General features: G+C 39.8%; 1 protein-coding gene across 7 annotated transcripts in view; it reads left to right on the forward strand.

Annotated features, from left to right (window-relative positions):
* Nucleotides 1–14,039, forward strand: part of CFAP54 (cilia and flagella associated protein 54) — a 372,444-nt gene that overhangs the window by 167,193 nt on the left and 191,212 nt on the right. For 6 of the 7 annotated variants that reach the window (XR_016216950.1, XM_008256922.5, XM_089308813.1 and 3 more), the window contains 5 exons: nucleotides 7,240–7,392; nucleotides 9,070–9,261; nucleotides 10,911–10,998; nucleotides 11,300–11,494; nucleotides 12,780–12,846. Coding sequence is in view for 5 of the 7 variants with exons in the window: in XM_008256922.5 (XP_008255144.5) it covers nucleotides 7,240–7,392; nucleotides 9,070–9,261; nucleotides 10,911–10,998; nucleotides 11,300–11,494; nucleotides 12,780–12,846 (695 nt within the window). In the remaining 2 variants the exon portion in view is untranslated. Of the gene's footprint in view, nucleotides 1–7,239; nucleotides 7,393–9,069; nucleotides 9,262–10,910; nucleotides 10,999–11,299; nucleotides 11,495–12,779; nucleotides 12,847–14,039 lie in introns of those variants that run through there. The other variant, XR_016216951.1, reaches the window with a different exon arrangement.

Consider the following 14,039-nt stretch of genomic DNA (forward strand, 5'->3'; position numbering starts at 1 on the left):
TTTAAAATATGGTAACAGCAGTTAACAACTTATTGAGCTAGAAATACATTTAGCTTCTTTAATTTTTCTCATTAAATTATTAGCATTTTAATGGCTGCATTTAAAGAAACATTGGAAGACATTACAGCTCTTAACAGTGATTGTATCTGGGAGTCAGAATTATAGGAAATGTTTGCTTTATGTTGCATATATTCATATTTAGTTTATTCAGTATGTATTTTGTTCATTGTCAAAACAGACTTCTAATTTTTAAATTTTTAGTAAAGGTATAAATAACACAAAAGTGTAAATATTATTGCTATCTACATATTTATGGGTAATTTTAAAATTTAATATACATTTCAATTTTCCAGATTGTGATATTTTTTCTGAGTAAGGAAAATATTATCTTAAAAGGCAATAAAAATTCATATCTTTGATGAATAGGATATTGTGGGTTAGGTAGATGCTATTTTTTGCTCATATAACATATGACAAGATTAAATGTTACTAATAAGTGGTGGGACTGTGATTCAAACCCTGTCTTGTCTAATTGCTCAACCCATGACTGCTTCTCTGACTTACCAGACCTGTCCTTCATTGCTCCCTTTCAGGTTAGAATTTCCTCCAAACTTATAGAACTAAAAAAAATGTGCTGTGTTTCAGTGGTCAGGGGAGTCAGCTCTTTATTCTGACTTATTGTGATGGTATGGTAATTTTATATGAACTTGCATGCCAATTATAGACTTTATATTGAACTGTTACCTTTAGAAACTTGGTGTCCAACTCATAGCACCTTATGAGTCTAGGACCTCTGTGCCTAGGGACATCTTTTGACCTATGCTTTTCTGGATCTATCTGGAAACGTTTTAGGATGTGAAAATTTTTCAATATAATGACTCGAGATCATTAGCATGTTTATAAAACATACTGGATCTTATGTATGTCACAATGATATGTTTGAATTCTTTTAAAAAACTGAGCAGCTTCATGATGGTTTCCATACCACATCATTGCTTTAGAACATCATAGATTTTCTTTTGGCAATAATAGCATTTGGTGGTAATGCTTGATGCATTTGATTCCTCACAACAGATATTGTAATGCTCCACTGCCTAGGAACATTTGGTCTTCTCATTATTTAACAGCATCTATTCTCCATTCAACTATTTAATAATGCATGTGTAATTTGGTGCAGTCTCTGTAGGATTTGGAGAAGTGAAAATTCCTCACATCATAGATTGTTCTTGTATGGATGAGTAACTTGCATGCTTGTTAAAGCACATAGAGGAGGTAACTCTAGTTATGTCTTCTATTGTAGCTTTTTGCATTCTGTCCGCTATTGACTGTCTTGGTATTTATGTTCTATGGTAGAGTTATGTAGTCCTCCGTTGTTTTGAAAATTTCAACCCTTTAGCACTTGTGTTTTATTAGTGCTTCTGTATATTTGGTCTGTTGTGACCAAGTGTTTAGAAAGCAGCCTAAAATTTCAAACAGTTCTTTGGGATCCTTCCTTGGTACTTTGGTAGACTCCTGTCTCGGGAGTCATGGGCATTTCAGCTTTCAATTCTACATTAGTACAAGGAAATATACAATAATTTTTTTCCCTTTCTTTCTCCTCTTTTCCTTGCCCTCTTTTCTCCTTACCTGTTTCAAATTGTTGAGGCTATTTAAGTACCTTTTGAATAGCTTCTTAAATTATCCATGGAAGTTATCAGAGAGGAATCCCTTGAGAAAGAGTTGTCAGGACAATGTCCATGAAGCTAATGGTGTATCTTCATTGCTTGGTGTCATTAATCTGAGGGATACAGCCACAGCACCACCAACAGCACCCTAACTGGCCTACATGGAAAAAGGTATGCGAGGGCTTGAGAAATAGAAGAGAAAAGAAAGTGAAATACAACTTAGAAAGGGCACAGAGATGAATTATCAACAAACATTTGCATCATTCAGACTATTGTTATAGTTTTTTGTTTTTTTTTTTAGATTTTATTCTAGAATATAAGCTTTGTAAGAGCAGGGTCTGTGCTTTGTTCACATTATCTCCTTGGTGCATCAGATAGCACCTAGTACTTGTGAATGCCCAAATATGTAGTTTAAAAATATATGACTAGCAGTTGGTACATGAATCTGCATCTATTGAGTGTTTACGCCATGACAGGTACTATGCTGGACATTTCACATACTGGTTAAAATATAATCCTTGAGGTGAATATTATCATTCCCTTTTTTAAATAGATTTATTTATTTGAAAGGCAGAATGGCAGCAAGAGGGTGAAAGACAGAGAGAGAGACAGCACTTTTATCCACTGGTTCACACCCCAAATGTCTGCAACAGCCATGTTCTTGACCAGGCTGAAGCCAGGAGCCAGGAACTCCATCCCGGTCTCCCATGTGGGTGTTGGGATCCATGTATTTGAGTCATCATCTGCTTCCAGGCACATTAGCAGGAAACTGGGTTGGAAACAAAGTAGTTGGTATAATATGGGTGTCCCAAGTGTCCCCAGTAATGCCCACTCCATCATCTCAATTTTAATAGATATTTAAAACTAAGTCCTTGAGATAGTGACTTGTCTTGTTAGTATGTGGGGCTTCCAGCCTTCTTTCTCTTCCTTTGCTTGATGTTATGGGCAAAATGTTTGTGCCCTGTCTCCCCAGTTTCTCCTAACCCCCAGTGTGATGATACTAGGAGGCCTGAGGGTGGAGCCCTCATGAATGCGATTAATGCTTTATAAAAGGGGCTCCAGAGAGCCCTCTAGGCATTCTTGAGTCATATGAAGGAGGGCACCCGGAAGATAAACATTTGCAAGGCAGGAAGAGGACACTCATCAGGACCTGGCTGTGCTGGCACTCTGATCTCACACTGCCAGACTCCAGATGCGTGCAAAATAAATTTCTGTAGTTTGTAAGCCTTCCAGTCTACAGTAATTTATTATAATAGCAGTCTGTAGTGACTAAGACACTTGCTTAACTTCTTTCTCTGACTTCACTCTCTCAGGAAAAAGAGGAAAAAGCCAAGCTCATGAATTCTTGCAAGAAAAATAGAAAAACAGAACAAAACCCTACAGTCTTCATGATGTTATCCATATGGATAGGAATGAGAGAGTAGGGGACATGCCTCATCTGGGATCACACAGGATTGGAACTGAGTTAGAGGAGAGGAGGGGATTGAGGGAGCAAGGTGGGGGGCAGGATGGAGGGACAGGTGAATGCAATTGGTAAGGTAGAAGAGTGAGAGCTGGGAGCTAATAAGAGCTCCTGTGGCCTAAGTATTTGATTCTCTGAAACATGAAACAGGAAATTGTGTCAAGACTGAACTTCAGGAGGAATAAATACTTGTGCTAGTTTAACAATGATCCTAGTTTGACCAGAGCCTCTAGGATTCCTAGACTTCAGGGTGTATTGAAAGATGTATCTGTGTCCATGGACTCTAACCCCATGTTACTCATTCCATTAGGGCCTGCCTGCTGCTGGCCTCACAAGTACCACAGGTTCTTTCCAATAACTTTTATCAAACTTATTCTTATTCCAAAAGCATCTCTGTGCCAACACTCCCAGTCCTCAAGTCTGGGTCATTGCCTGATACTCAGGATTTGTTGCTCTTTGGCAAATTATCTAAGATAAGACCCTGGACTTGAACATTGATTCTCCCCCTCTTTCTCTTTTCAGGGCCTGAAAGGAGGTAAACTTTAAAGGTGCTCTGAGGATCAGTTGAGGTTAACCTTTAGATATGATTGGTTATTCATGAAGTTTATAAGCCCAGGCATTTAGCTTTGAAAACTTGTAGCCATTCATATATTTCTCAGTTATTTTTTTTAGCTTACACCTTATGCCAGATACTATTATAAGTTCTGGGCATATAGCAGTAGACAAAATGAACAAAAACCTTGCCCTCATGGAATTTTCATTTTAGTGGAGGGAGATAGCCCATAACAAAGTAAAACACAGAGTGATCAGAAGATAACAACAGAAGTCAGGAAGGGGTAGGGTAATAAAACTTTTGTAAAAAAAATATTTTTGTTTATTTGTTTGAAAGTCATAATTACGGGGGTGGGGGTGGGGGAGGGGGAGAGAAAAGAGAGAGATGTCTTCCATCTGCTGGTTTACTCCCCACATGGCTGCAATAGCCAGGACTAGGCCAGGTTGAAGTCAGGCGTCAAGAGCTTCTTTCAGGTCTCCCATGAGGGTAGCAGGGGCCCAAGCACTTAGCCATCCTCTGCTGATTTTCCGAAGCCATTAGCAGGGAGCTGGATTGGAAGTGGAGCAGCCAGGCCTCAAACCAGTGCCCGTATGGGATGTTGGCACTGCAGACAGTGGCTTAACCTTCTATACCACATTACTGGCCCCAGGGTGCCACAATTTTAAGGTGATGAAGAAAAGCCTCACTGAGAAGTGAAGAGTTAAGCAGTGACCTCAGGGAGCTAAGGAAGAAGATATGGGAATATCTGGGAGAAGAATGTTCTAGGCCTCAGTGAACCACTTTTGCTGAGACCCTATGTGGAAGTATGCCTGGTGTGTGAGAGAATAGAAAGGGGACAAGGCAGTCATGGGAAGTCTGTTCATGTAATTAGTACCCTCTAGGTGGCTCTTAGAACTTTAGTGTTTGCTTTAGTCTAGGTGAAGGGGCAGGTGGAGAGTTTTGGGCAGAAGAGATGACCTGCATTTCAGAAGGAGGCTTCTGGTAGCTGTGCTGAGGACATAGAGTGGGAGTGGCCTAGTGGGAACAACAGACTGGTTAGCAGGGCAATTGCTGTAATTCAGAAGGAGACACTAAGGTCTTGGAACATAGTGGAAATGGCATTAGAGAGTGGAACTGGTGAGACTCTGGCTATTTTTGAAGGGAGAGCCTAGGATTTGCTGTGGATCTGACTTGGGGCATGAGAGAAGAGTCAGAGATGATTCTAGCATTTGGCCTGAGCAAATGCACAATGGAGTCATCCTAGGATGAGATATTGAAAGACTATAGGAGAAACAGGTTTAAGGGGAGAAGATTAGGATCAGTGTTAGGTTTGGGCTGTCTGTGGAACACACAATAGAGTAGATCATTGGATAGGTTAGTCTGGACTTGAGATTTCAGGTCAGAAATACAATCCAAGAGCTACCATCACATGAATATTTAAAACCATGAGGCTAGGAAAGATCATTAAGAGAGTATAAACTAAGAAGAAAACAGAGGCAGTTGAGACCTGGGATCCTAACATTAAGAGGTCAGGTTGATGAATCTGAATTATGTAAAGAGGGCCAAGGAGTGCTCAGTGAGGTTGAGGAAGAAGGTGTGAGCCAGAGTGAAGGAAAGCCGGATCTAAATGTATTCCAGTGGGAATGGGGAAACGAAGAGTATGGAAAACTTTATGACAAGTTTTGGTGTGAAGTGGAACTGGGAAGTAGGATGGTAGCTGAAGGGGAAAACAGTCAAGAGATGTTTTTGTGTATTGGTTGGTTAAAGAAGAAACAGCAGCAGAGTGTGCTGTTAGCAGTGATTCAGCAGACGGGCAGATTGATGACCTGGAGAGGGAGATGAGGATTGCTGGAGTGGTGCCCTTGAGGTGCAGTTGGGCACTGTGCTGGGGACTGAGTGCAGATGGCAGTGGGAGCCTGTGGAAAATCTCAGGATTGCTGTAATTCTTTTCTCCAGTGAGGTGGGAAACAAGTCCTGAAAGGAGAGGGGAAGAGGCAACTGCCCCAATTTTTACTTTACTCCTTAGTCAGTTAACTATTTCTGTTGCTTCTAATGTTGGAATGCTCCTTGTGTCCCTCCCTCATTTCCATCACTACCAGCCTCAGTTGAGTTTGGTCATACCACGTCTGTGTTGTCACTGCCAGCCTTACTTGACTTAGATTACACAATGTCTGTGCTGTGGCTTTACAGTCTCTTAGCCACCAGACTCAGTTCCATTGCAGGCTTCAGGCAAACACAGCTATTGGCTAACCCTTCCTAAAACATGAAACTCCTGCTATTAGAGTCCTACTCAAAACCTTCCTTGGCTCTCCCTTGAAGAGGATAAAGTCCACTCCCTCACTGAGGGCTCCGGGACTCTCACAAGCCACTTTTTCGGCAGGCCTCCTCATTCCATCTCATGATGGCTTGGGCTCATCACTTCTACTTCCATACTCCTGGTGGCATAAAGTCCAGGGAAACTACCAGTCCTCTCTGCCTACTTTTCCTCTTCTGTAACATGAGGGTGATAATGGTAGCTGCCTCCTAGGGAGGTTTTTTTTTTTGTTTTTTTTTTTTTGTTTTTTTTTTTTTTGTTTTTTTTTGTCTGATTAATCACAACTTATTTAAGAGTTCCTGACATGGTATAACTATTCTTACTCCCACCAAGCCCCTTGTCTCTTTCTTCCTAATCAAATGTTCCTAGCTTCTAAGATACCACTGGCCCATCTTCTCTCGCACTGCCTTTCTCCTTGGTCTTTGATGCCTATGCTGGTCTCTCTCTGCTGTTTTTCCTCACGTTACTGCATGAGCAGATATTCCCTGCAAAGGTAACTCTACCACCCGTGTTGGGATGCCCCGTCTCTTCAGCTGGACTGAACTTCTTGAGGACAAGGGCCACATGCCTTAACCTTTTCTAGCTGTCCCGTATTAAGTTGTAACACCACCAGGGCCTTGGGTTTTGCAGGCCCTTCTGTCCATTCAACATGCTGAAGAAGTAAATCCCTCCTGTATTCAGTCCTGAAACCTGCAATGTCCGTCTCTCCTGGGCCTGTTTCGACAGCAACGCTGTCCCGTCGTCTCCCCTTTCTGGCACTTTTCAGAAGGGCTGGTTGGTTCTGTACTCACCCACTGCCCCCAGCCCCCTTCCCTCCGTTACCGTCCAGGATTAGGAGCCTGTCTCTTCATCCCTTCAGAGAACAGTTGCCCATTTCCAGGCTTCTTTGTTTCCTCCTTTCGTCTCTTTCCCAAGATACCTTTGCTTTGAAGAGGCTGCTGAAAAGGAGTGGATTATTTCATTTTTTATGATCAGCGAAAGAAAAAGTAGGAGCTTCATAAGGAAAATTGGCAAGATCTGAAGTTATTTGCATTTCATAAGAATCAAAAGTTTTCTAAGTTTTTTTATAAAAGGAACTTTCAAATATACCAAAAGGGGAAAAAAAATTGATCCGAATGTTGAAACACCTGCTGCAGATCTGGGGGCTTTGAATTTAGCAGCTTTAAGTTGGGACCAAGAAATTCTCTGAATTAGAAACATGTTTGCTCCTCTCTGGTCTGTGCAGCATTTCATCCCCAGCATGCCTCTGCCTTGTACTTCCTTTCAGAGTACAGCCGAGCCAAGGAGCTCGTCTGCGTGCCCGTGGATGTGACAGACACTTTGAGATGTTTCAGAGAGACCCTGGAAAAATCCAAATATCACAACAGATCAATCCGCCACAGCAGAAAGTTGCTTTCATTGTTTCTTGCCCAGACACAAGGTAAAAGGCTTGCTCTGCATCTCTTGAGCTGGGCTTATGTGGGGGTCACGGCCCTGTGGGGGGAGCACATTCAGCCCTCATGTTTCTCCCCTCCTTCTGAGGTCCCCACTTCTGCCTTTCCCATTCTTCTTGTCTCCTGGATCTCACCCTCTCTCTGACACAAGCTGAAGACTTTCTCACTTACTTGTTTTTTATGCCTGATCAGAAACCAGCAAACTCTCTTGAATGCAGTAATAGGAAAACACTATTAATTTCTTGGTTCTGTATAGTTAGCTGTATAGTTAGTTTTCTTTGTAGGGGTGATGATGTGGTCTTCTTGTTTTGTATTGTAAGTGGGCAGCTTGAGCCATACAGAATTCAGCAGAACATTTTTTACCAAAACACTACTAGTCTTAAAGAACTGGGTGCATTTTTCAATGAGTATTAACAAGATTTCTTATTAAGATCATAGGTTTCAATAGTAGAGATTTCTCTTAGCTTACATTGATTTATTTTCTCCCTTCTCAGCATCTATCAATTTGTGAAATTAATCAAAACTGGCCTTTGAGTGGTCAGGTCATAACCTCAGTGAAAATACACTCAAATTTAGGCTGAGAAAAATGCATTATCTGTTCTTAGGTAATTTTGAACTTAAAAAAAAAACCCAATTTATATTTATGATCCTTGCTGCTCCAGTTTCTCAGAATAGACTGAAGTAAATAAACTTAAGTATATTTTAAATTTATTAGAGATAAATTTGAACTTATACTTAATAAAGATGTTAATTTCCTCTGAACTTGTCATTTAGAAATTTGACCATTTTTTGCAACCACTTAGTTTTATTTATTAATGTATTTATTTATTATTTTTCTCCAATAAAAAAGTACTTTTTATGATATGTATTAGATATGTATTATATTCTCAGGGTTTTTGGTTGTATTGTTCAGAGATTCACATTATGATGAATTAACTCTCCATATCATGTTTACTCTCTTGCAATTACTCTATACATTAACAAAAGGTTAGGGTATGAATTTTAAAAAGCAAACATCATTCCTAAGAGTGGTTACACCAACCGACTCTGAATCTCACCTGGCACCAAAATATTCTCAAAAGTTTATCCCTAGTCCTCAGGCTGTAGACTTCAAAATCCCTATTAGCTTCTTTGTCTGCTACTTTTGACTACTTGCCCTAGCAGATTTTTTTTTCTATTTTTTTCCCCATGTATGTTCTTGATCTTATAAAGAGTTAGGTTCTTTCCCATTTTTTTTTTCCAGTCTCAAGCCAAAACTACCTATGTGTTGCTTCCATCCCAGAGGTTTCTGCCCCAGAGGCAAACTAACATCTTACTGTTGAAAGCTATTAAAAAAAAGGCAAACTCAAACTGTGTAACTTCCACAATCCCCAGGAGAAGCATAGCATTATCTCAACATTTTGCTTTCTGGCTGACTGCCCCTCTGTAGTGCTCTTTAGGAAGCAACACAGGCAGAGAGCCCATCCACCCACTCCGGGGGTCTTCAGAAACTCTCCTGGTCACTAAGTTTAAGGAAACGGTGCCCTTTACGCTGCAAATAAGTCTCAGCTCTAAGCAAAAGTTGCTCCAGGCTTCTCTCTATCCATGTCCTCTACATCTTCCCATCATTCCCCCTTCTTTCTGCATTTTAAATTCCCTTTCCTTTATTTCCCCCCTGAATTTAGGTGAGAAAAACATAAACAACTTAAAATTCACTTCTGGAAGAGTAGAATTTTGCCTGGGGACAGAAGAAATGCACATGTCCACGCCACCTGACCTTTCTCAAGAGCACTTCAGGGTGTTCAGTTCCGTGGAGAAAAGCAAACTTCCCTATTCACAGCTGGGATTGGTAATTTCTTCTTTTCACCAAACTATTGGTAAGATTTAACTATTACGTATTCATTTTCAATAGGAGCGTCCTCGTTACTGTTGAGATTTCATCTATCCCCAAAATGTCACCTGGAAGATTAGGTGAAAGAGCTTGAACACTCATGACACCCTTGTAGGCAGTGCCAGAGTCCCCTCCTGTTGACGTCTTCCTTAGCCTGGCCATCGCCACTGTGAGATCCCAGGAAACCCACTGCCCATCCTTCTTTGACGGGGACTGTGAGCCCCTTGAGGGTTTAGGGACACTGTCACATGCTATCATTCTATCCCTGCTGATTCCTTTTTCCTGTCTTTCTCCTTGATTGGCTTTTCCATAAATTCAGTAGAAATGATAGACCTAATGTCCCCTTTTCTGATAACACTTTATAAGTTCTCTTTTATTTCCTAAAATAAAATTTATATTTAATATATTCTTCCTATGCACATTGTTTCCAAAAAATTATGAAACTCTCAGAGGATAAGCTGAACAGAACCATTTTATAATGAAAGAATCTGTGTTAGTATGTAAACGTTCTGGCATTTGAAATTGTGAAGAAGTAGTCTGATGCTTATATCCTGTGTGTGGAATCATGAGGAATGTGACAGTACAGATGCAGACTGATACACGTGTGCTGGGTTGGTGACACAAGTACTGTCAGTATTGTTAAGTTGGGTAACATGATTTTCTAAAATAGCAAATAAATATTGGAAGAGTCTGGACAAAACAGTGCTACAGTGGTTGTGTTTCTAGAAATTTCAGGACATTTAGCATACATGCCAAAATAGCATTTTTATGTGTAAAACAGTTCATGTTCGGCTCAGATGAACAGCTTTTTAACCTTTTTCTTCACTGTTGGGTAAGTTTTTGTGCATTGCAGGCCTTTTAGAATCTCTGGTCTTTACCAAAATGCCAGGAGATGCCCTACTGTGACAACCACTACATCCGTTTCTCAGATTTCTACAATACCCCTTGGGGGACTGTATATTTTTCATTAAAATTAAAAACCACTGCCATTTCTGCAGACAGTTTCTGTTTGTTTGCTTGTTTTTGGCTACACATCCCTGAATTCATGCAATTGTTATAAAACCAAAAAAAATTACATGCTATTGAAGATATGTTTTTCTGTGTAAAAAGAAGAATCTGATATGCTAGGATCTTGTCACCTCTCTGCTAAACAAACAAACCCTCTTAGCCTTCCCCTCTGCTATAAGATAATGTCCCCACGTCTTTGTATGGCATTCAGAAGTCTCCAGAATACAACCACCACCTCCGTTTTCAGACTCCCAGTTTAAAATAATAATATCCCAGCCACACACTTCATCCCCCTGTATTCTCAGCCCAATATCCCTTCCTTGCCTGCTCTGTTTCTCTTCTTCACCTTCTCTACCTGCCTGCTTTTTATTCCACTCTCTCCAAGAAGCATCTTTGTTTCCTCAGTGTTAGACCCAATTTCCTACTTCTCTGTGTTCAAACAGAACTTCGTTTACTCTCTCTCTGTGTATATATACTGTGTGACATTTAAAGGCACTATTAACTTGCAGTTTTCTTATTGCAGTCTACACAGTTAAGGAAGAATGCAGTTTAAAATATTCTTGTAAATATGAAGGAAATATTTCTGTCAGAACTGACATTTGTTCTTTCACTTGATTAAAAATACAGATGTTCTCCACGCAAGCAATCAAAGAAGTCTTAAAGTTCAGGCATTGCATACACTTGGGAATCTTCTCATCTTCGCAGGGAAGAAAAGGTAGATTTTTAGGAGTCAGTGGAACAAGGGCCAACTTGCTTGTTTCCTTGAATAAAAAAAATGTAATTATTGGGAAAATATTGTCTTTTGTTAATTTTTGTCTGACAATAATATTTACATTGCTGCATTTCATTCATCAAATGCTACCTGAGAGCAATTGTTACGAGCAACGAATGGGTTAAGTTTATTCTCTGCTATGTTAATGGAGTTGTTTCTTTGGTGTATTTGCTTTACCTTTTGAAAGATAGATTTAAGAACTGCTCCCAAGATGTTCTGCTCTGTGACTTGGCCTCTGTTTTAGGGCTGCGTTTAAGTGTTGGTGTCAAGCTCTGGATGACATATTCAGAAAATCAGATGTGCTACATACATGGAAAGAATTTGGCACCTCACTCAGCCGTTCACGCTCAGGTTTCAAAGACTACAGCGAGGAATTTCTATCAAAAGTTGGCATTTGGGGCTGTTTGCAAGGAGCAATGGTCTCAGCGAAGATAGCACAGTAAGTATGATGAGGATAGAATGGCCTGCAGTGTGGCACTGGCTTCCTCTATGGGGCACCCACCTGTGCTGTGTGAGGGCCTCAGACACACTGGATTCCTGGGCAGTTGTAGCCTCATCATACAGAATTATGCTGTTTCCTTATTTGTGATATTTATCATTTATGACTGTCTTCTCGCCCCGGAACACCTCTGATTGCCCAACACAACAGTGCCACGTGGATACAGGCCTTTGCTTTATTCAGTGGTTTCTCCCAGTGCCTGGCAAGGAGCTGCCATCCAATAACTGCTAGTTGATTGAAGGAACAGTTGGTATGCGAGCAAGAGTAATAGTGTGGAAGGAGGCTGACAGGCCTAATCCAAGACTGTTCTAGTAACCCTCAGTGTCCACGTCTGTAAACCATGGCAGTGAGAATGATGTGACAGACTGGGTTATGCTCCCTGAGTGCTCCCTGTGCTAAACACTCGGGTTATCTGCACAGAGAACCTGAACCCAGATAGATGTTATCCACATAATGAAGCTGTTTGGGTTTGTCTAAGTAAGACTTAGTAGAAGATAATGTGGTTTGTAGTCTCCAGTGTGAGTTACAAGACTCACATACAGAGAATTCAGACTCGTTTAAAGGATATAGAATGAGACACTAGGAAATGGAGAGATCTTATCTTAATTTTTGGTGGAAAGATTTACTGTTTTAAATGGCTCCAAAATATTTTTCCAATGACGAAATACATTGCTGCCATTTTGAGGGGGAATTATTTAAACAAATTTGTCAAAAGTGTTAATTACATATCTCCTACACAAAAATTACACTTCTCGGGATTTATCCAGTGGAACTAATAGGATAAATGCTTAAAAGAGTAGACATAAAAAAAGACATAAGAATGTTTACCTTAGCATTGGAAAAAATAAAATGAAGATTAGTATTTTATATAAGTCTACTCATAAAACATTAAAGCTCTTTAAGATAATGATATAGATCGTTATACCTGAGAATGAAAAATTTATTTATAAAATAGTATGTTTTGCATAATTCTAGTCTTCATATACATGTGTCTATAACTATATATAGAAAAACATCTACAAGAAAATTGACTAAAATGTTACCAGTAATCATGTTTAGATGGTGGGATTAGAGAGGAATTTTTAATTTTCTTCATTATATTTCTCTTATATTTTCATGCACACATGTTCTTACATTTTCCATGTTTTAGATATATCTGGAAACATACATATAGAAATATTTTTGGAAAACTGTTTACTAATCAGTTTTTCTTATACTTGTTTAGATTTATTAAGACCTCAAACATTAAAAAGAGAACCGACTGTTGCATTTTGTCTGCCTTACTCTTTCAGGTAAAACTTCATGTGTGTTTTTGTATAGCAGTATGACCAGTAAAAAGTCTGCAAGAAAGTGCAGTGGTTTATCACATTTGTAAATCTCACAGGTACCTGTGGAAACCCTGTGGAACTTGCACCTTTAGTATTCAACGGTTCGTTTTCCCCTTTAGACTAGGCAGGAAGCAGTTTTAAAGGTAGGGAAACTGAGTCTCCTGCCGATAGTAAGATCCTGTTTCTGGTGACTGATGTGAAAGCCCAGCTGACTCCAGACAGTTGCCTTAGGTTGCCTCATCTCCAAAGTTTTCCTTGTTTCCATGTTATAAAATTCATATAATGAAGGCAAGAAATAAGTTGAAGACAATAGAAGAGAAGTATTTGCAGGGTTTTGGGTTGACTTCACTGAAGAAGAAAGGACCTTGTATCTGGAGTACAAGACAGTCTGAGAGGCTGGGGTGCAGCCAGGGGCCTTCACAGTCTACTGAAGATCTTGTTTGCTCTGAAGGATGGACACGCTTGTTCTGAGCATCAGACAGGGCTGGGGGTTTATGAAATCTTGCCACATGAATTCTTTGGGGGAAGGCCCCCCTGAATGTATGGCCAGACCTGTCAATTTTCTTACGTACCATGTACCTCTTGGTTGTGCCTCAAAGGTGGGTGGTCAGGGATGCAAGAGGAATGCTTATTTGACTCTGACTCCTTACACTGCATTCTTTATGTTCACCTTGTTCTTGATAATGCTGTTTATGTTCTAGAACATACATGACTTTTAAAACTCTTTGACTTTTTGCCTAATGTAGATGTAATTTCTCAGTAATGCGGCACCTGAAGTAAAAGCCAGCTGCTGGGATTTATTTTAAAAGCCTGCTAATTCTTTTTATGATTTGAAAGCAAATTTGTTAAATTAAAAAATTTGACAGCTCCATAGCACTGTAGAGTAGGATGATTTGTAACCTTAACAAGCAATCTGATTGAAATTCTTTCCTGATAAACATGTTAAAATTATTTCATAATGCATTTGTCATCTAGAATTCTTAATTGGTTAAGATAAAAGGATAACCCGTAAATTTAAAATTTGGTTTTGCGGACCCACCTTGTTTCCCTGTCATGTAGTATGATATTGATCATCTAAATTACCCAAGGGATGTTAGTCACTTGAATAGATCCTCTTTCTACTTACTGCTGTTAAGTTTGGAATTGCTCTTGCCTGA

This window comes from Oryctolagus cuniculus, chromosome 11 (genome assembly GCF_051225735.1).
Source record: "Oryctolagus cuniculus isolate XC-2025 breed Fujian yellow rabbit chromosome 11, ASM5122573v1, whole genome shotgun sequence".
NCBI classification, from domain to species: Eukaryota; Metazoa; Chordata; class Mammalia; order Lagomorpha; family Leporidae; genus Oryctolagus; species Oryctolagus cuniculus.